The sequence below is a fragment of the Rhinatrema bivittatum genome, chromosome 14, assembly GCF_901001135.1.
Source record: "Rhinatrema bivittatum chromosome 14, aRhiBiv1.1, whole genome shotgun sequence".
Lineage (NCBI taxonomy): Eukaryota > Metazoa > Chordata > Amphibia > Gymnophiona > Rhinatrematidae > Rhinatrema > Rhinatrema bivittatum.
The window spans coordinates 66,349,097-66,371,219 of NC_042628.1; the positions used below are offsets into that span (position 1 = coordinate 66,349,097).

The 22,123-nt window shown below is 46.3% G+C and overlaps 1 protein-coding gene across 1 annotated transcript in view; it reads left to right on the plus strand.

Annotated features, from left to right (window-relative positions):
- LOC115075631 overlaps nucleotides 1-17,754 on the plus strand; it is a 169,866-nt gene extending 152,112 nt beyond the window's left edge. Inside the window, exons 9-10 of the mRNA XM_029576203.1 lie at nucleotides 16,854-16,922; nucleotides 17,441-17,754. Coding sequence (XP_029432063.1) covers nucleotides 16,854-16,922; nucleotides 17,441-17,754 — 383 coding nt within the window. The remainder of the gene's footprint in view (nucleotides 1-16,853; nucleotides 16,923-17,440) is intronic.
- Nucleotides 17,755-22,123: the final 4,369 nt, after the last annotated feature.

A 22,123-nucleotide genomic window follows, 5' to 3' on the forward strand; every position in this document is an offset into this window, starting at 1 on the left:
TTCCTGATCACATCCTAACCCCCCCTCCTCCCCCCCCCCCCCCCCACACACATATACTCTCTTTCTGTTCTCATCTTCTCTCCCCTTTAGAAAGAGAAATTTTCATTTTTAGTATTCCTTTCCATGGCTCATGGTAGCTTACAGCATTTTTAGAAATTAGATGCAATCATGCCAGTATCCAAAGAGTTTACAATCTGCCTGGGTAACCTATCTTCATACCTCCTCTCTCTGTAAGATCATTAATGCAAAGAAAACTATTCTTAAAATCTGAAAGGGAAAGATGAAATATTTACTACTCCGTCCATTTCATGTATAAGCCTTGAAGAGAATCATTAATTTCTACCGAGAGTAAAAGCTTGGAGAAATGGGCTACCAAGGGGCACTGTTTTTTCCTCTGTGGTTGTTGTCTGCTCTTAAAAAGGCAAAGAGATCCCTCACCCATTCATCCGCCCCTCTAGGCCAAGAACACAGGGCCCTGGATGCTCTGGGTAGGAGAGTTTTTCAAGGAGGAATGCTCATTGCTCGAATTGCCTCATACCAGTTGTACATGTGCCAGTACAACAGGAACCTACGGAAACAGATTCAAATGCTGGCAGAGGACCTACCTCAACAGCAACAGGAGGCACTAGTGGCAGTGGCTTAGAAAGGTCTGGAAACCAGAAAACACGAGGTGAAGAGAACCTAATGTCTTTGATACTTAATAGATCAGCCAGGATGTCAGTTACGAGCATTTGCACCTAGGGATGTGCATTCATTTTCAATGCAATGGCAATCCGCAATGCATAGGTCCTATTCATTGTATTTTTGGGTTCGTGAAACGCATCGCAATCCCCCACAAATACAACATATCATATATTAGTTTCAATCTTTTGGCTCGCAGTGATATCTTAGCGGCCGTTTGAAATAGGAGAAGGCCATGTGGGAGTATCCATAGCAAAAACCTGCCCTTTCCTGTGAGTCATAAGTGACCTCACAGCCCTGACATAGAGTGGGTCAGACAGGTTGGCAAGGAGACTAGAATACAACCTATCAGAGTTAAGCATTTTTCTAATGCAGCCAATCACCACTCTCACTCAGTGCTCTGTGACGCTATTCCTGATGACGAAGCACTATTTATACCTTAAGCACGCGGCGTGCCACACACTTTCTTTGCAATGGAGGTCTGGGGAGATGGTCCGGTGATGGTGGCTTTACTCAGAACTAGTCTGAGTGTCTCAAATCTGTATTCAGTTGCTAGCTGCTTTGATAGAATTTTCCATTGAAAAAGATATTTGTTAGATTTGGCTTCAGTGCCAGTTAGCCACTTTTTTTACCACACCTTTTTTTATTGATCTGAGACGGTCTATCTGTGTCACTGAGAGAAGCTGCTAGCAGTGACATTTTTCCGCTTATTTTACCCCATGGGGTAGGTTGTAAGCTGGATTTGGGTGTTGTTGGTGGGAGATATATTCAATTTCTTGGTAGTTTGATAGAATTGCCATTGAAAAAGATCTCTCATCGTTTTTGCTGCTGTGCCAAGCCAGGCTTTTTTGTTAACTGCAGTTTGTTTTTATTGAACTCACTGTCTCTCTGTGCTCTTTTAAGCCTAGAAGGCGGTGCCTCGGCATCAGTGGGCACTGAGCAGTTTTGCAGACTCACATATATTGGGGCAGCAGTGCTCTCTGAAGCCAAATCCCCAGTAGGCCTCTTTTGGAAATGATTCTTTAAATTGAAATCCCTAGTAAGCAGGGACATCAAATCCATAATGTCAGAGAAAACTAGACGTGGTCGAGTGATTGGGACTGGCAGAGAAGGCACTTCAAAAGGCAGTGCCAGTCCCCCATTAAAGTTAAAAAGGGACCTGTTCCAATCTAAATCTCTGGAGGGGCAGGCAGTTCCATCCGGAAGGAAATGAAATTTAAAGATGATGCTTCGCCACCACCTGTTTCTGACCCTGTAGGCTGAGTTATGCAAGACAAAATGGTGACACCCAAAAGCAGCAGTGTGAGAGCAGACTCGACTTAGCGTTGAAAATGTAGCACAGTCACTGTTTGGTTCTGATTCTGATGAAGAATCATCTTGTGTGGGATTCTCATCATCAAAAATTGAAAAAGTAATAGCTGAAGAAGTTTTAGGAGGATTTGTTAGTCCTGTCTTTGCCTCCACTTCATTGCTGCAGGGGAGACACAAAACTGATCATTATGAGGAGGAAGAGCAGTCAGCACAGGCATAGACTATGACTGATGACCCTGGCATTGCTTCTCAGGGTGCACCTACTACTTCAGCTCCAGTGCCAGCATACACCCCGAAGGCTATAGAGAAGGGATCAGAAAAGAAATCTGCGATGTGGAGCCACTTTAAAGTGACAGAGGACATGTGTTTTGCTCAGTGTAATTATTTTGCCAGGGCTATTAGCAGAGGCAGGCAAATGGGACATCTAACTAATTTTGGCATAATACATCATATGAACAAACAACACCCAACAACAGTACAGCCATCTCGGATGGTGGCAGTACCAGTCAGTAGACCCTTTTTTCCAGGCAGTGTAAAGTTGTTGAAAAGGCGCACACCCTCAGCATACCCTCAGCCCCTTCTAGCTGTGGCAGAAGCAACAACCCACCATGGAGGAAATGGGGTGGTGTTCGGTAATGCTATCCTGGGGTAGGAGGCAGGCAGCTTCAAAAGTTGTAACCAGAGCATTGGAGAAACGATTGCCCTTGATGACCAGCCCTTGCAGGTAGTGGAGAATGTGGGTTTCAAGCATTTGCTGAAGGTCTTAGTTCCAAATTACAAAGTCCCCTCCAGAGACACATTTAGCAGAAAGGTCATCCCCAGCCTGTACAACCAATGTTGCAGTCTCATCCAAACGCTGCTAGCTAAGGCTCAAGGGAGTGCACATTTCACCTGCGATATCTGGACCGCCAGATATCGCAGAACAAAGGGGAAAGCCGACAGTCGCTCAGCAGCTCATGGTTCGGAGGGAGGTATTTTGAAGATTGGCAATACGGCCCCGTATTGCCAATGGCGCATGCAGGAGGTCGCCCCCGGTGAACCGGTAAATATAGTATACTTGGATTTTCAGAAGGCGTTTGACAAAGTTCCTCATGAGAGGCTTTTAGGAAAAGTAAAAAATCATGGGATAGGTGGCGATGTCCTTTCGTGGATTTCAAACTGGCTAAAAGACAGGAAACAGAGAGTAGGATTAAATGGGCAATTTTCTCAGTGGAAGGGAGTGGACAGTGGAGTGCCTCAGGGATCTGTATTGGGACCCTTACTGTTCAATATATTTATAAATGATCTGGAAAGAAATACGACGAGTGAGATAATCAAATTTGCAGATGACACAAAATTGATCAGATTAGTTAAACCACAAGCAGATTGTGATAAATTGCAGGAAGACCTTGTGAAACTGGAAAATTGGGCATCCAAATGGCAGATGAAATTTAATGTGGATAAGTGCAAGGTGATGCATATAGGGAAAAATAACCCATGCTATAATTACACAATGTTGGGTTCCATATTAGGTGCTACAACCCAAGGAAGAGATCTAGGTGTCATAGTGGATAACACATTGAAATCGACGGTACAGTGTGCTGCGGCAGTCAAAAAAGCAAACAGGATGTTGGGAATTATTAGAAAGGGAATGGTGAATAAAACGGAAAATGTCATAATGCCTCTGTATCGCTCCATGGTGAGACCGCACCTTGAATACTGTGTACAATTCTGGTCGCCGCATCGCAAAAAAAATATAATTGCGATGGAGAAGGTACAGAGAAGGGCTACCAAAATGATAAGGTGAACAACACCCCTATGAGGAATAAGGTCTCACCAGGAACCTATACAGGTGCAATATTTATTTATTTTATTTATTTATTTTTAACTTTCATGTAAACCGGTGCGATATGTATATATCGCACCGGTTTACATGAAAACTGAACTGTCGCCTTGCGGCGAGTACAAGGAACATGGAACATATAATACCAGATAAAATAATAGTAAAGTCTAACAAAAAATATCAGGTTAAACATGAAGTCACTTGAACAACATCTATGGTGAACGCAATATCATTTCCCTTTATTTGCTAAACATTCCTATGTAGTCATGCATCATTCTAGCTTTTACCATCTCGTTATCCAAATATTTGTATCTGATAATCTTAAAGTGGCCAATCTCCCTCATATCCCCCTCTTCTTTTGTGCTTAGGAGAATTTCACCTTCAATACTATACCTATCCCTTTGATTTTTGCACCTAAATTAAATACTCTGCATTTTTTAGCTTTAAATCTTAGCTTCCATTCTTTAGACCATTCATTGAGTTTCATTAGATCCCTCCTTATGTTTTTCACACATTCCTGGCTGGGAGACCATGGCATAGCCACTTGGTATGCGACTAAATTTAATATGTCAACAGCTGTCACTGGCTGTTCTAGAGCAGTGATTCCCAAACCTGTCCTGGAGGTGTTGCGTTCGTCAGTCGCAGACGGCTGCGACTGCTCTGCCTCACCTCTTTTCTACCTTTCTCCTCCTCCATGGGTAAGATGGCTGCCTCCGGTGTTGAGTGCCGAAACCCTCAGCGTTTCCGACACAGCTTGGGCATCCCCGTCCACCATGCTCCTTCCTGTTGCCTCCTATGGCGCACGTGCACATGCTGCCTACGCTTATCAACACGTCATGGCGGGAACCTCGGGGGCGTCCCCACCACATGACATCAGTAACTCCGGGTATTTAAAGCCTCCTCTCCGCTCCAATTTAAAGAATTAGCAAGGACTTTGGTTTTGTTACTCTGACCGCTTCTAAGCTGCTTGCTTGTATTCCTCGCTACCTTCCGGGGTATCTCACTCCTACAGAAGCTCTGGGCACCTGGTCCTCGGGGCCTCTCGCTTCTATACCGCCTTTGGGGTTTCTACTACCTAACCTAAGACAACCACTCCTCGGGGGTCTTTCTTATTTCTTTTCAGGATCCCTCAGCACTCCTAGGTACTCGCTCCTTGAAGGCCTTTCCAGCTCAGGGTATCCTGCACCATGGACCTCGGGTCCTTTCCTTCATCTACCTCTAAGGAGGATTCCTGCACTCCTTCTCTGTGATTACTTCTACGTTCCAGCTTTCCATTTCCACCCTTCAGGTTCGGCTTATCCCGCTCTGTGGAACACTACCAACCTAGTTACATCTGGGTGAGACCATCTACATCTGAGACTGTCTGAGCTATTGGAATATCGCTGGACTACAGTGCTATCCATTCCTGTGCAAATATCATCTATCTACAGCAGTGCAATAAAGCTTTCCTTCTGAGTGTTTGCTCTCTGAGTCTAGCTTATTGCTGTGGTTCCCCACGGGGCCCCTCCCCGTGGGAGGAGTCATCACCACTGCGACCAAGAGTCCACACTATGCCACAAACCCAACAGGAGGACTCTGAGCAATTTGGTTTTCTGGATATTCAGAATAAATATGCAGGAAATAAATGTGTGCTCACTTGTCCTCCATAGCATGCAAATTTTATCTCATGCACATATATTATGGATATCCTTAAAACTTTACTGGCTGGGGTTCCCCCAGTACAGGTTTGCAAACTTCTGTTGTACAGCACAGATCAGGAAATTCAGTGATTGACTTTTTGATAGAAATTGATAATCTCTTGTATGCTATGTACAGCAGATGTAGTTTAAATATAGGATAATTGATTTCAAAGAAGAAAAACAAGCTGCAAGTTTACCTCTAATTATTCACAATTTCGACCATGACCACCACACCCTCTATGACCACAACTCCTATCGCAACCACCACATCCAACATTACCACAACTCTTACTATATATACCATATCACCTATGACCACTACGCCTAACATAAACCACCACTCACCATAAACACCACATCCACAATGACCAACACTTCTACCACAAATCTTACCCACTATGATTATAACTGCATACACTACCACCACACTCGCCATGAACAACAGCAACCTCAAATACAACTCCTACCACAAACACTCTTACTAAGACCACAGCTCCTACGATGAGCACAACTCCCACCATGATCAACATAATCTTATATCTTCCCTCTTCCTTCAATCTGCTCCTCTAGGATATTTCATGTGCTATAGATGTCACACACAAGAAGATATACAAACTATTATTTAAAATTTTCAGTTTAAACCCTAAGGGCCCTACTTCCCCCCTTGAAAAGTGATAAATATTCTCCCTCGTATGTACTCCTATAGATCCTTCAAATGTATGCTCCTGTGGACATTCCCACAGCCTGCCCACACCCCATTCTAATAGACTATTACCAGTTTTTTTCCCTTTGCCTGCCTCTTCCATTAACACTTCCCAAGTTCTTTATCTCTTAACCATTCCAGTGCTCCCTTCAAAAACCCTTACCCATCAACCCCCATGGGCCATTCATTGATTTTACTTATTTATTTAATTTATTTATTTATAATTTTTATATACCGACATTCTTGATAAAAATATGAAATCAAATCGGTTTGCATTGAAACAGAACAGTCGCAGCTATGGCGTTACATTGAAACAAGTCGTCAAATCATTAAATAACAGGTGAATATAGAAAAAAATAATTATAGATAAGCAATTATAAATAAAACCATTTTAGATAACAGTTGATTATAAATAGACAGGTCGTCAAAAAACGAATGACAAATATAATGGGGTGGCATAAACAGTGGAAAAAAGCGATAGATAAAGTAAGGCGTCTCATAAATATTGCTATGAGTAAGCGGAATAGAAAGGGCGTGGTGGGGCCCAGAGGAATCGGGTGGCCATGAGGAAGGAGAGGGTTGAGAAGCTCAGGCTGAAAGATGGATTGAGAAGATCTGGTTGAAGGATGTTGGAGAGGAAGAGCGAGGAGGGGGTGGGATGAGTGGCATTAAATCAGGATCGGGGAATATGCTAGAGAGGTTGAGTCTCTCTACAGATCGAGGGATATGCTAGAGAGGTTGAGTCTCTCTACGGTTCAGTTTAGTCCATTGACCAGTGTCTCCCTAATGTCCTGTTATGTCCTTTGACCAGTGTCCGAATGATCTCGAGCCTCCGGAAAGGCTTGTCTGAAGAGCCAAGTTTTGAGGTGTTTCTTGATTGTTTGAAGACACGGTTCTTGTCTCGGCTCCGGAGGAAGCGAGTTCCAAAGGGTGGGCCCGGCTGTAGAAAAGGCGCGTTTTCTTAAAGTGGTTTTGATCGGAGGTGCGTATAGAGATCCTTTGTAGGCGTTTCTGATTGGTGTGGTAGATGTGTGTGTGCGAAGTTGAAAGCTTAGCTTGAGAGGAGCAATACCGTGAATGTCCTTGTGGATCATCAACAGTGTTTTGAAGGTGATCCTGGATTTTAGAGGGAGCCAGTGCAGGCCTTGTAGTGTGGGTGTAATGTGGGCTCTTTTGTTTGAGTTAGTGAGTAGTCTAGCCGCATCATTTTGGACCATCTGAAGGGGTTTAATAGTTATTGCAGGGAGACCTAAGAGCAGAGAATTGCAATAATCTAATTTTGTAAGGATGATAGATTGTACTACTAGTCTGAAGTCGCTGAAATACAGGAGAGGTTTCAGATTTTTGAGAACTTGAAGTTTAAAGAAACATTCTTTAGTTGTGTTGAGGGCGAACGATTTTAAATTGAATAGGTTATCGAGCCGAACCCCAAGGTCTCTGACAGAGGGGGAATGGTTAATGGTTGTTTTTGCAAATTGAGATGCACTTTGTGAGTTGAGGAGATTGTGGTTTTCATCTGGAGAGATGATGAGGATTTCGGTCTTATTTGAGTTAAGGATAAGGTTCAGGCTGGTGAGCAGGTTATTGATGGATTGTAGACAGCAGTTTCAATGTGCCCAGGTTTTTTGCAAGGATTCAGTGATTGGAAGAAGGATTTGGACGTCATCGGCAAAAATAGGAAAATTAGGTTCTTACCTTTGCTAATTTTCGTTCCTGTAGTACCAAGGATCAGTCCAGACAGCTGGGTTATGCCTCCTCTCCAGCAGATGGAGTCAGAGAGAAAACTGAAAGCACCCCCTAGATATATACTGGTGTTCCACCTGCGATCCCTCAGTATATGTGATATCAAAGCAGAAGTAAGCAATTACCCACTTCCAACAACTTCCTCAAAATTTTCTTGTACCCCCTTGTAATAATGTATGCATGTAGGTACTCAAAGACTAGATCAAACAGAAACTTCCTGGATAACTTAGAAGACCAGGTAGAACTAATACAACATAAAATAGTGTATAAGACAAACTGAGGAATTACAACTTACCCTTAAAAACTGGTCCGAACGTAGCGAACACAATCTGCCAATGAAGGACAGTGGAATATTAGAAGACGAGCGGACTCCCAGAACTGTGGGCGGGCATCTGCACTGATCCTTGGTACTACAGGAACGAAAATTAGCAATGGTAAGAACCTAATTTTCCTTTCCCTATAAGTACCAGGATCAGTCCAGACAGCTGGGATGTACCCAAGCCGCCTTAACTGGGGTGGGACCATGAGAGTCCCGCTCGAATCACGCTGCTCCCAAAAGACTGAGCGGACGGACCATGGACATCTAGCCGATAATGCCGGGAAAACGTATGCCATGATTTCCAAGTGGCCGCCTTGCAGATCTCTTGACTAGAGACCAATTGATTCTCAGCCCACGAAGTCGCTTGAGAACACAAAGAATGAGCCTTAAGTCCATCCAGAACTGGTTTACCGCAAGCAATATACGTGGACGCAATAGCGCCCTTCAACCAGCGGGCGATGGTAGTCTTGGAGGCCTGAAGCCCCTTCTTGGGCCCATTCCACAAGACAAACAGGTGGTCTGACCGCCTAAATTCGTTGGTAACCTCCAAGTAACGCAGAAGGACCCGACGGACATCCAAGCGCCTCAGGTCTTTGCCTTGAGAAGACCGGAGCTCCTCTTCCGAAAAGGAAGGCAACTCAATCGTCTGGTTAACATGGAACGAAGAAACCACCTTAGGCAAGAAAGAAGGCACCGTCCGTAAGGAAACTCCCGACGTGGAAATACGCAAGAACGGTTCTCTGCAAGAAAGAGCCTGCAGCTCCGAAACACGACGGGCTGAGGAGATGGCCACTAGGAAAACCGTCTTGAGAGTCAGATCCTTTAAGGAAGCCGTCTTGATAGGCTCAAAAGGTGCCGCACACAGGCCACGGAGTACCAAGTTCAAGTTCCAGGAAGGACAAGGAACACGCACCAGAGGTCGCAAATTCCGACACCTTGCAAAAACCGCGCAACATCAGGGTGACTCGCAAGAGAAACCCCTCGACCTTGCCTCTCAAGCAACCTAACGCCGCAACCTGAACTCGGAGCGACTTGTACGCCAACCCCTTCTTCAGGCCATCTTGCAGAAACGAAAGGATGTGACCCACGGACGAATGACGGGGCGCAACACGTAGCGCAGCGCACCAAACGTGGAAAATCTTCCAAACCCTAGCATAAGCAAGCGTAGTGGAAGACCTACGCGCCCTAAGGAGCATTGAAACAACAGCGTCTGAATAGCCTCTCTTCCTCAACTGTTTCCGCTCATAAGCCAGGCCGCCAGACAAAAGTGATCCGCCAGATCGAAGAACACCGGACCCTGACGGAGAAGATTGGGAAGGTGCCCCGGACGTAGTGGACCGTCGACCGCCAGGTTGACGAGATCCACAAACCACGGACGGCGCGGCTATTCCGGAGCTACAAGAATCACCAGGCCTTGGTGATCCTCTATGCGCCGCAACACCTTTCCGACCAGGGGCCATGGAGGAAACACGTAAAGAAGAATCTGACGGGGCCTCGGAAGCACCAACTCGTCCACTCCTTCTCACCCGTGTTCCCGCCTTTGGCTGAAGAAACGCACCCGCTTTTGCATTTAGTCGGGTCGCCATCAGATCCAAGCGCGGAGACCCCAACGTTGGGTGATGAGATGCATCGCCTCCGCTGACAGCTCCCATTCTCCTGGATCTAGATGCTGACGACTGAGATAATCCGCCTGCACGTTGTCCACGCCGGCAATGTGGGTGGCCGCTATGCGTGACAAGTGTCGTTCCGCCCAGCTCATCAGCAATGCCGCCTCTGTCGCCACCGCCCGACTCTTTGTGCCGCCTTGTCGATTTATGTACGCCACTGTAGTCACATTGTCCGACAGAATCCGTACAGCTCGGCCGCGGACGATCGGGAGGAGGCGGCGTAAGGCTAGACGCACCGCTCTGCTCTACAAGCGATTGATGGACCAAGTGGACTGAAGCGCTGTTCAGGTGCCCTGGACTGCTCGTGACTGACAGACCGCCCCCCAGCCCAATAGGCTGGCATCCGTCGTCACCACTATCCAAGACGGAGGCTCCAGATCCACACCCTGCAGGAGATGACCGGGAGTCAGCCACCAGGAGAGACTGGAGCGGGCCGGGTCCATCAAGGGCAGCTCCAGGCCGTAATCCTCGGACCTGCGATCCCGAGAAAGCAACGCGGTTTGTAAAGGCCGCATATGCTTAAAAGCCCACGGCACCATCTCCGCAGTAGACACCATATGACCAATGATCTGTAAATAATCCCAAGCCATAGGAATGGGAAGGGCCATCAGGCGCCGCACCTGAGCCATGAGATTGAGCATGCGTTGATGTGGGAGAAAAACCTTGCCCTCTAGGGTATTGAAGCGAGCGCCCAAAAATTCCAAACTGTTGGGTCGGCTCGAGTCGACTCTTCGCGAAGTTGACTACCCAACCCAACAACTGGAGTTGCCGCACCACCAAGGAAGACTGCCCGTTTGCAAGAGTCTTACGACTTTGCCCGGATGAGCCAATCGTCGAGATATGGATGCACAAGAACTCCTTGACGACGGAGAAAGGCCGCAACCACTACTAGAACCTTGGTGAATACCCGAGGAGCAGTCGCCAGCCCGAATGGAAGGGCACAAAATTGGTAATGACGTCCCAACACCATGAACCTCAAGTACCTCTGATGCTGCTCTCGGATACCGATGTGAAGATACGCCTCGGCCAGGTCCAAAGAAGCCAAAAACTCTCCCTTGTGGACGGCCGCAATAACAGACCGTAGCGTTTCCATCTGAAAACGAGGCACGCGTAAGGCCTTGTTCACCCCTTTGAGATCCAAGATCGGCCTGAAGGTGCCCTCCTTCTTGGGAACCAGAAAGTATATGGAATACCGACCTGTCTCGACCTCGTCCGGTGGGACCGGGACCACCGCCCCCATGGCTTGCAAGTGAGTGACGGTTTGAAGTACAGCTTGCTGTTTCTCCAGGGGACCGCACGGCGATATCAAGAAGAGATCCCGGAGGGAACGTGCAAAATCCAACTCGTAGCCGTGCCGAACCACGTCGAGCACCCATTGATCCGAAGTTATTTTGACCCACTCCTCCCAAAACCGGGACAGCCGACCTCCGATTAAAGGAACGGAGGAATGGGTCTGCGTGCCTTCATTGAGCGGGCTTGCCGGCAGCAAAACCTTGCGAGGCCCCTCCCCTCGGAGGCCGCCTACCACGAAAGGAAGAAGACCAGGACTGGGACCTCGTGGGTTGCTGCTTCTGGGGAAAGGAACCACCTCTACCCGTACGGAAACGCCGTTGACCCGAAAGCGAGCCCTGGTATTCCCAAAGGGCCGAGACTGACGGGGCTTCTCCTCGGGCAATTTGTACACCTTGTTATCTCCCAGGTCCTTAATAAGCTGATCTAGTTCCTCACCGAATAGCAACTTGCCCTTAAAGGGGAAGGAGCCTAACCTTGCCTTAGAGGTGGCGTCTGCCGACCAACGACGGAGCCACAACAACCGCCGTGCTGAAACTGCCGAGGACATAATTCGTGCTGAAGTGCGCAGCAAATCGTATAAAGCGTATGCTGTGTATGCGACTGCCGCTTCAATACAATTTGCCTGCTCCACCTCAGCCGGAGGGAGCTCCTGCGCGGTCAGAAGCTGTTGGACCCAGCACAGGTTGGCCCTCTGGACGAGGCTGCTGCACACGGCTGCTCGTACCCCCAAGGCTGCCACGTCAAAAATGTGTTTCAATAAGACTTCCAACTTACGATCCTGGAGATCCTTCAAGGCTATTCCCCCCGTAACCGAAATAGTCGTATGCTTGACCACGGCCGTGACCGCTGAATCCACTGCGGGCGTCTTAAAAAGATCCAAAGATTCCGCGGGCAACGGATACAATTTTTCCATGGCCCTGTTAACCCGCAGGGAAGCCTCCGGCAATTCCCATTCCCTAGAAATAATTTGTAAAACCTTGGGATGTAATGGGAAAGTCTTGGGGGGGGCCCTAAGCCGGCCATAGCAATATCCCCCGTGGAGGTATCAGCATTGGGAGGTGGCGCTGTCAGCTCCAGCTCTTGCAGGACATGGAGGATGAGGAAGCTTAACTCATCCTTCCCAAATAAACGTAGCACCTGGGGGTCGTCACCTTCTACGGCCCCCAGGTCATCCGCTGCCTGCAAATCTGGAGTCCCCGGAGGATCCGGCGCGGCTACTGAGTCCCCCGCACTCCCGCCCCCCCCCCCCCTCGGGCGGGTGACCTTCCCTGTGGATCCCAGCCCCAGCGGGGGTCTCCTGCATTAAGGAGGTCTTGGGGGCCTTCGGGGGAGAGGGACCTTCTGCCTCCCAACCAGACTCTTCCTGAAGGAAAGCTTTGTGCATTAGGAGCACAAAGTCAGAGGAAAACGGCACCGACCTTTTTAAATTCTTTTTCTGTGAGCCTGGGGGAGGGGGGGCTCCAAAGTCCTCCAAATCGCGCCGTGGGCACGGGCTCAGGTCGGGAGGGGAAGGAGGAGAAGAGGTTTCCTCCTCCGAAGCCGACTGATCTGCCTGCCTCGTGGCCAAGATGGCCGCCGCTCTCCTCCCCGAAGGAGGCGGGGCCGAAGAACGGCTGCTTGGAGCTGTGCGCTGCCGCGGCGTCAGGGACAAAGAAGAATCGCTGCGGGCAGCGCTCGGCCCCCGGGAGGGTCCCTCGCCCCCGGGAAGGCATCGGGAGCAGAGACCCTCCCGGGAGAGTTGCGCCCCCGCCCCCCCACAGGCCGTGCAGGCCGAAGAACGCGGCATCGCGGCGGCAGAGGAGCTGCCAGAAAAGCGCGCCAAAAGGAAGGTAAGTAAGCCTTACCAAAGAACCGCGCCGGGTGACCCAGCCACCCCTTCCAACGTCCTTAGAGGCACTGGCAGGCCGGGGCTAAGCAACAAACGAGCTCACTGCCTGTCACCAACAGGCCTTAAGTGGCTTCCAAAACTTTTACACTTTTTTTTTTTTTTTTTAACTTTGCTCTCCTTCTAAACCCCCTTCAGGGCTAGAACCCTGGAAAATGGGGGGAGGGTGACCGGCCCACCGGTAAACTCTCCCCCAGCCTCACGGACACGCTAAGCCAGGAAAATTAAGAGGGCAAAGCCCTCTGTGCCTGCCACGCTCTAAGCTCCTGCGCTGCCAAAGATAGAGAGAGAAAAGACAGTCTGACAAGAATAACACAACAAGAGAAGAAACTACTTGATCCGGTCCCTAAAGTATGACTAGTATATTATTATTATTATTATTATTACTCTTTTTTTTTTTTCCCCCAGTACCGACAACTGACCAGGCCAGGACCGCAGGTTATGCCTCTCAATCTGCTGGAGTCAGAGATTATACTGGGGGATCGCAGGTGGCACACCAGTATATCTAGGGGGTGCTTTCAGTTTTCTCTCTGACTCCATCTGCTGGAGAGGAGGCATAACCCAGCTGTCTGGACTGATCCTGGTATGTACAGGGAAATAGTATTTTAGTTTGAGGTTAGAGAGTAGATGGCAGAGAGGCAGCAAATAAATGTTAAAAAGCGTGGGAGAGAGGGATGATCCTTGTGGGACTCCCAGGTTTGATTTGATTGGGAGGGATTCTTTATTATTGATTCTGATCTTGTAGAATCTATTTTCAAAGAACGATTTAAACCATCCATGAGCCTCTCCTTGAACGCCGATATCTGATAGGCGTTCCAGTAGAATAGAATGATTGACCGTATCGAAGGCGGCAGATAGGTCGAGAAGAGCAAGAAGGTAAGGTGGGTTTTTTTTTCCAGATTGAGAAGGATGGTGGTCGGATAGGGATAAAAATAAAGCTTCAGTGTTTTGTGATTTCTGAATCCAAAACTGGAATGGGGGAGAGAATGTTTGTTCTCCTCAAGGTAGTCAGAACAGTCGTTTATTTACAATTCTTTCCATCACTCTGAGAGATCAGGGGAAGATTGGCTATTGGTCGGAAGTTAGCGGGGTCAGATGTTGGAAGGTTGGGTTTTTTTAGTAAAGGTTTTAGGATGGCTAGTTGTAATTGGTCTGGAACCTTGCCTTGGGTTAAGGAGCAGTTAATGATGTCTGCTAACGATTTAGAAATGGTGTTAGGAATGGATAGAAGAAGATTAGAGGGTATTGCGTCCAACGGGTGAGAAGAGGGTTTAGCTTTTTTAGAATGCCTTCGATCTCCATTGAGGAAGGGGTCTCCAAAAGATGTAAGGTTATAATCCCTGGTGGGAGATGGAGTGCTGGATGGAAGGGTTGTTGGTTGAACTGTGAAGATAGGCTTGAGGAGGTTGGTTATCTTCTTATCAAAGTAGATAGCGAGTTCTGTAGCTTTGTTGGATGCTTGCTCGTCAGGGATGGAAGGGGGCGAGGGTTTTGTAAGAGATGAAACGATGGAGAATAAGGCTTTGGAATCGAATGAGAAGTTGTGAATTTTTTTAACAAAGAAGTCTTTTTTGGCTTTGAGGATAGCAATCCTGTATGTATTAAGGTGGGCTTTGTAGGAAGCAAGAGTGTCAGTGGATGGGGTCTTGCGCCATTTGAGCTCTTTACTGCGAAGATTTTGTTTGATGTTTTTAAGGTCCGGGGTGTACCACGGATTCCTGTTAGCTTGGGGTGGTTTTAAGGTTTTCGTACTGGTTGGGCAGGATTGATCTGCAATCTCGCTTGTTATCTTGATCCATGAGTTAATAGCCGAGGGTGCGTCTGTGAGATCAAGGCGAACCAACTCTTTTGAAAGCAGTTTGCTAAGATGATCTGTAGAGCAGGGTTTCCTGTATTGCAATGTGGTTGTAGGGAAGACAGGTCGAGGATGGTTGTTAATATGAATCTCGGCAGACATAATATGATGATCTGACCACGGGATTGGGACGCTAGATGGGATGGAGGCGGAAGATAGACCCTCATTGAGGAAGATCAAGTCTAAAGAATGTCCTGCTTTATGCGTGGGACCTTTGACGATCTGGCTTAATCCCAAGTGGTTAAGTGCTGTGAGTAATATGTCGCAGTTGTGGGATAATGGGGAAACGTCCACATGGAGATTCAAATCTCCCATCAGAAAGGATGGTTTGTCCCTCTTGAGATGTTTAGTTGCGAATTCGATTAGGGGTGAAGGATTGGAATCTAAGGTTCCTGGGGGTGCGTAGACCAGAGCAATTTGGAGATGTTCCGAGTTGAATAGGGCTAGTTCTAGGTGACTTATTTTGGTGGATAGTTGTAGTAAGTGTCCAAGTCCCTTTTTTGCGGCTAGCAGTAGGCCTCCTCCCTTACTTATTAATCCTTCACCATTCTGGACCCTCCCCTAATGCCCTCCTCCCCTTCTACCATCTAAAATGCGCTTTCCTGGATTTTCCCCATGGTCACTTCTGGAATCTCCCTATACAACTACTCCATGGCCGCTTTCTGAATGCTCTGCTTTTCTCCCACCATGCCACTGAACCTGGAAATGCCCCCCCCCCCCCCTCTCCCCATAGCTCCTTCCCAGGTTCCTCCCTTCTACCTATCTCTAATGTTCTTCCCAATGTCCTCTTCCCTGGTCCTGCTCTTATGCTTTTGATTCTCTCATATTAAGCCTGCACCTCCTCACTCAATGCTTCCAACCCCGTGTCATTTGTGCATACCCTCTTCCTTGAACTCCCTGTTCTCCCCAACTCCAAGGCTATTTTTTTTCTCCTTTTACTTCTACCACCACTATCCCCTGCCCTCATTTCACAGGTGCCTGTAATCAACTCCGAACATACCCCACCCCCTTCCTCTGCATGGGCTTCCCATTACCAGGGGAATGTGTACAACAGGTGGCACTGCAACTGAGTTTGGGAGGTGTTGGCCCCATGCTAAATATTCTTTCCAGGTCTTTCCACCTGCACCTCTCCTTGTCCTAGCAGCTAAGGGGCAACTGTGGAAGTTTAATGCCTTGAGAAGGATGCAGAGTTTTGGGCTTTTTCTGCTGAGTGTGCAATAGGAGGGTAAATGTAGGACAGACACACTCTAACAGTAGTAGGTATAACACTTAGAAAGGCTTGTGCACTCATCAGGGATTAATATTTGCTTTGATTCCAGTCCTGAATCATTGAAGGATCTCATAGATCAGATACAGAATCTTCTCTGTCATGGACAGGCTCCCCCCAGAGGTTAAGGATGGGTTAGAAAGTCTGAATCCAGCATTACCCTGGTCTCAGGCTCATCCTCACGTGAAAGGGAAGGCTCAGTTAGCAAATAACCTTAATTTTAGGAATTTAAGTGCAAATTATGAAAAACATTTCAGATTCTTAAGTATAGTTGTTTATTTTAGAATCTGGTCAGGTTGTCTATGTTAGGGAGGAGGAATAGCCTAGTGGTTAGAGCAGTGGACTATGAACCAGGAGACCAAGGTTCAAGTTCCCACTGTTGTTCCCTTGTGACCTTGGGCAAGTCACTTTACCCTACATTGCCTCAGGTACAAAAAACTTAGATTGTAAGCCCTCTGGGGATAGAGAAATACCTACAGTACCTGAATGTAAACCAGTGTGATATCTCAATGAGATGAATGTTGGTATATAAAATAATAAATAAATAAATGTTTAATGTTGCAGTTCTAATGTGTTGTGAGCGTGAAGTGCTGTACTTTTGTAACACTAAATATATCTCTCCCTACAGGTTCCCCCTGCCATGACAGGCACACCATTTTTTATGTAAATGTCAGCACTCCGGTAGCAGATGAAGTGGGTATGTGTGTGGTCATCATGTGTCAGTTCACATTCCCATTGAATGAAAGTTTAGAAAATAATTTTCATGGATATTGGTTCAGAGAGGCTGAGCCCTCTACAGGAACCCCAGTAGCAACTACTAATGGAAACAGAAAAGTGGATGAACGTACCAGGGGTCGCTTCACCATCTTCGGGAACCTATCGGAATGCAACTGCAGCTTTAGGATCGATGATGCCATGATACAGGATACCGGCAAATATTACTTCAGATTTGAGGGAGGACTTGTGCATGATTACATATCATTTCCTGCTTCTGTTACTATAACCAGTAAGTATGCTCTACATTTCTGACTTCTAAAATAATCAGCAACCTTTCCATTAGATACAAAAAACAGTTTACGTTCATGTCGACGCAGTAGTATGAGATGAGCACATTGTAGTAATATCACATACTTGCCCTTGGCACTGGCTTATCTTTGCTACTGCTAACTGCAGAGGTCTGTGATGTGGCACTTTCTTTTTTTATCTCTTGTTTAGGTTTCTCAAAGCAGCCTGAGTTCTCGATCCCTGAGATGCTGGAAGCAGATGTTCCAGTGATGTTCAACTGCACAGCTCCAGGGAGGTGTGCGGGAACCGCCCCCATCATCACCTGGACAGAAGCTTTAACTACACCTAATTCTACGACTAACACAACATCATCTTATTACGATGGAACATTCAGCTATTCATCCAGTTTCACCTTTACTACATCTACAGATGACCATAGGAAAAACCTGACCTGTTTGGTGTATTACCCTGGGGTGAAAATGTCCACAGAGAAAACTGTCACCTTAAATGTGAAGAGTAAGTAACTTGCTTCTATTGGAAATAATACTGTGACAGAATAATCAGTTTTTTACCAGGTCACGTGTTCATACATAGAACATAGAAATGACGGCAGAAGAAGACCAAACAGCCCATCCAGTCTGCCCTGCAAGTTTTGCACTTTTTTTTTCTCATACTTATCTGTTACTCTTGGCTCTTAGTAACCTTTTGGTTCTATTTCCCTTCCACCCTCACCATTAATGTAGAGAGCAGTGTTGGAACTGCATCTAAGTGAAATATTTAGCTTAATTAGTTAGGGGTAGTAACCGCCGCAATATGCAAGCTACACCCATGCTTATTTGTGTACCCAGACTTGTAATTCTGTAAATTTAAAAGTAAGCCCGCGATTCTCCCTTCTTCATCTGGCTTACCTGGAAAAAAGCTGCTGCCGTTCCTGCTGTAAGGCCTGCGCAATCGGCGCCGGCGTCCCATCGGGGTAAGGCCTTCTTTAAAATCTCTCACCCGGACAGGGCCGCCGCCGACAGCGCGACCAGACCAGGCACCGCTCCAGGCCCGCTCTCCTCGCGGCCGAAGCCCGCCCCCCACCGAGAACCGGCCAATCAGCCGACCGCTGCAAGGCAGCCAATCAGACTGAGACCAGCAGAACCTTTAAATTTTAGTCCTCTCAGGCGTCGCGCGCCGAAGGTGCGCGTCAAAGGGGCCTGCCCCTTTGTGCGCCCCTTCGTGCAGCCACTGAGTCTTAGAAGAAAGACCAGAAAAGAAAGTAATATTAAATCTCTACAACAACAAATCTACAGTCTTACCTTACCTCCAAACTTCTTCAAATTCAGATTCTCCAATTCAATCCCTTTTCACGTCCACTCAACCTTAACAAATATCAACCATGTTCTACTCTGCTATACCAATTATCTTCAACAATAAGAGATATCCAACAAAAAAACAAGGTTCACCTTCATCTCAACAACACAATAGGCTTATCCCAATCATGCTATCACCCCTTAATCAATTTCTAGGCTTCTCTCTTTTCACAATTTCTCTTCTTAATGCGCAATCCCTCTCCAAAAAAAACTCATCTCTTAAATGACTATCTCACAGAAGAACAACCTGATTTATTTGCCATTACAGAAACCTGGTTGAAAACCGAAGACACAGTCCTCCTCAACCAACTTCCAATACAATCTTACGACATATTTTCTATCCCGAGATTGAAAAAAAAGAGGTGGAGGTCTTCTACTTGTTGCCAAAAAGAAATTTAAATTATCATTGCAAGTATCCAGCTGCTCTCAATCTTTTGAAGTTGCAGTCTTCAAATCCTCCCAATTACAAATTGGGCCTCATCTACTCCCCTCCTGGATGTTAGATTCAGATCCCTCGCCCTTAATAGAATGCATAGCTAAACACATAGACTCCGACTCTCCAGCTCTATTGATGGGAGATTTTAATCTCCATGTAGATACCATTCCGCACTCATCTAACTGTGAAGCCTTCCTCAGTTCCCTTAACTCCATGGGATTCAAACAACTCATAAACGAACCCACTCATAGAGCAGGTCATACCTTGGACCTAATTTTTATAAATCAACATTTCACCCTCAATTCCAACATTACCTGCCAGCCAATACCTTGGTCCGACCATAAGTTAATCAACTTATCTTTACAAAATCACCTAACAATTACTACAGGCCCTCAAAAATCCACGGTCCAATTCAGAAAACTCTGCAACCCAGACACCCTTATCACCCATCTAACTCAAGAACTAAACCTAATGGACCTCACGGACACCAACTCTGCTTTAGCCTCATGGTCTGAAATCACAAACAAAGTTGCAGACATTACTTGCCCGCTAATCACCAAAACTATTCAGTCCAACAAGGATACAAAAAAACCTTGGTATACTCCAAAGCTCAAATCTGTAAAGCGTGAACTTAGGCATAGAGAAAAGTCTTGGCGCAAGAATCCTTCAACCTCAAACCTCATGGCCTTTAAATCCTTAATGCACCAATACAGGTTCTCCATCCTTCAGACAAAAAAGGACTTCTACTCGCAGAAAATTCACAACTTTATATTTGATCCAAAATCCCTCTTCTCTTTAGTGACTTCTCTCACCAAACAACCCGCCTTCACTTTCCCGGACGATAACGCAGCAAGTAAAGCATCTGATCTTGCCACTTATTTTAAGAATAAAATTCCTAACCTCCTGGACCCTATCAAGAAAATGAAAGTCAACTCCCCACCTCATCTACTCCCCTCCCCTCCACAAATCACAGCAAGCCTTGAGATCTTTGAACCTGTCTCCACTTTGGAAATTGAAAACGTTCTAAAAAGACTTAAACCTTCATCACACCCACTAGATGCTATTCCAGCCAACCTCCTTATTTCAATTGCCAAAGACATCTCACACCCTATATCACAGATCATCAATTCCTCTTTATTACAAGGCCTCGTCCCCACTCCACTCAAACTCGCCATCCTTAAACCATTACTAAAAAAAGCAAATCTTTCCCCAGACAATCCAGCCAACTTCCGCCCTATAGCCAATCTCCCAATTATCTCCAAAATCATGGATAAATTAGTTAACAAACAACTCGCCGAATACTTAGAAAACAACAACATCCTCTCTTCTTCTCAATTTGGTTTCCGAAAATCTAGAAACACCGAATCCCTCCTTTCATCACTTTCAGATAAAATTCTCTTGAACCTAGAAAAAAAACAATCATCCCTCCTCATTCTACTCGACTTATCAGCAGCTTTTGACACAGTGAACCATGATATCCTTTTAGATCGTCTAACAGAGATTGGCATAAAAAACACCGCACTTAAATGGTTCTCATCTTTCCTCCAAAATAGATTCTATAAAGTCAAGATAAACAGCAAAGTATCACCTCCTTTCAGATCCACTATGGGAGTCCCGCAAGGTTCTTCTCTATCCCCAACATTATTCAACATTTATCTTCTCCCTCTATGTCATCTCCTCTCCAAATTTAACCTTATTCACTATGTTTATGCAGATGACGTCCAAATCCTTATCCCGATTAAAGATTCATTACAAAACACCTTACAATTCTGGAATTCCTGTCTTCTATCCATCAATAACCTCCTAACAAATCTTGATTTGATTCTCAATTCCAACAAGTCAGAGTTCCTGCTCATCACCCCAAATGGTAACTACACTGCTCCCTACTCACACAACTTATCTCCACCAGCCTTTTCCACTCAGGTCAGAAACCTTGGGGTCACCATGGATAACCAGCTGAACTACAAAAGCTTCATTAACAACACCACAAAAGATTGCTTCTTTAAACTTCAAGTATTAAAGAGGCTAAGACCACTCTTATACTTTCAAGACTTCAGATATGTATTACAAGCAATCATTTTCTCGAAGATAGACTATTGTAATTCTTTGCTGCTTGGTTTACCTGCAAACTCTCTAAAACCTCTGCAAATGTTACAAAATGCCACTGCGAGGATCCTGACTAAATCTAATAAAAGGGACCACATTACTCCCATTTTAAAGAACCTTCACTGGCTCCCTATCAAACACAGAATCCTCTATAAATCCCTATCAATAATCCACAAAGCCATCTATAACTCCACCTCTATGGACCTCACCATCCCTTAAAGCACGAAGGAAGGCGATCTATAATAGCCGTCAGGATGAAAGAAAAGAAATAGATGCCTGTAGTCTTAAAACAATCCTTTATTGCAGTGGAGACACAAGGGTAGCCCTATAATAGTGCAAAAATCGCTGCGCAGTGGCTTCCGGGGAGGTTTGATGGACCCCTTGATTGTCTCGTATACCCACCACTGAAGCCCTCTGGCCTCACAGTCTCACTAGGTGAGTCAGGAGGCGGCTCACCCTATTACCATGCTTATAAAGCTGGTATTGATAATACCTAGCAGATTTAGATGCAAGCTAATGGAGTAGATAATTTAAAGCTTCCCGGGCCTTGTCCACCCGAGACTTTGCCTCTGGCGTCATCATTAGCATGTGGTGTTGTTGGGCATCTTTAAGGTCCCCTTTATCTGCAAAATTTCAGCATTACACTGTTGGTTGCGCTTGGCCACGTACGCTATACAAACCCCTCTCATGACTGCCTTTTCCGCTTCCCATACCGTCTCAGGGGTGACAGCAGCAGTATTATTTGTATCCATATAATCTTTCCAGCAGCTCCGAAGATATAAGTGAAATTGCTGATCTAAATATAGATCTGGCCGCAGGTGCCACGAAAACGGATGTCTAGCTTGCAGACCACAGCTTAATACTATGGTCACCGGGGCATGGTCAGAGAGAGAAATGGTGCCAATGCTTGCATCAGCCACCTGAGGAAAACAGTGGTCCAAGACTAGTAAATAATCGAGTCGGGAGTATGTGTTATGCGGGTTAGAGAAAAATGTA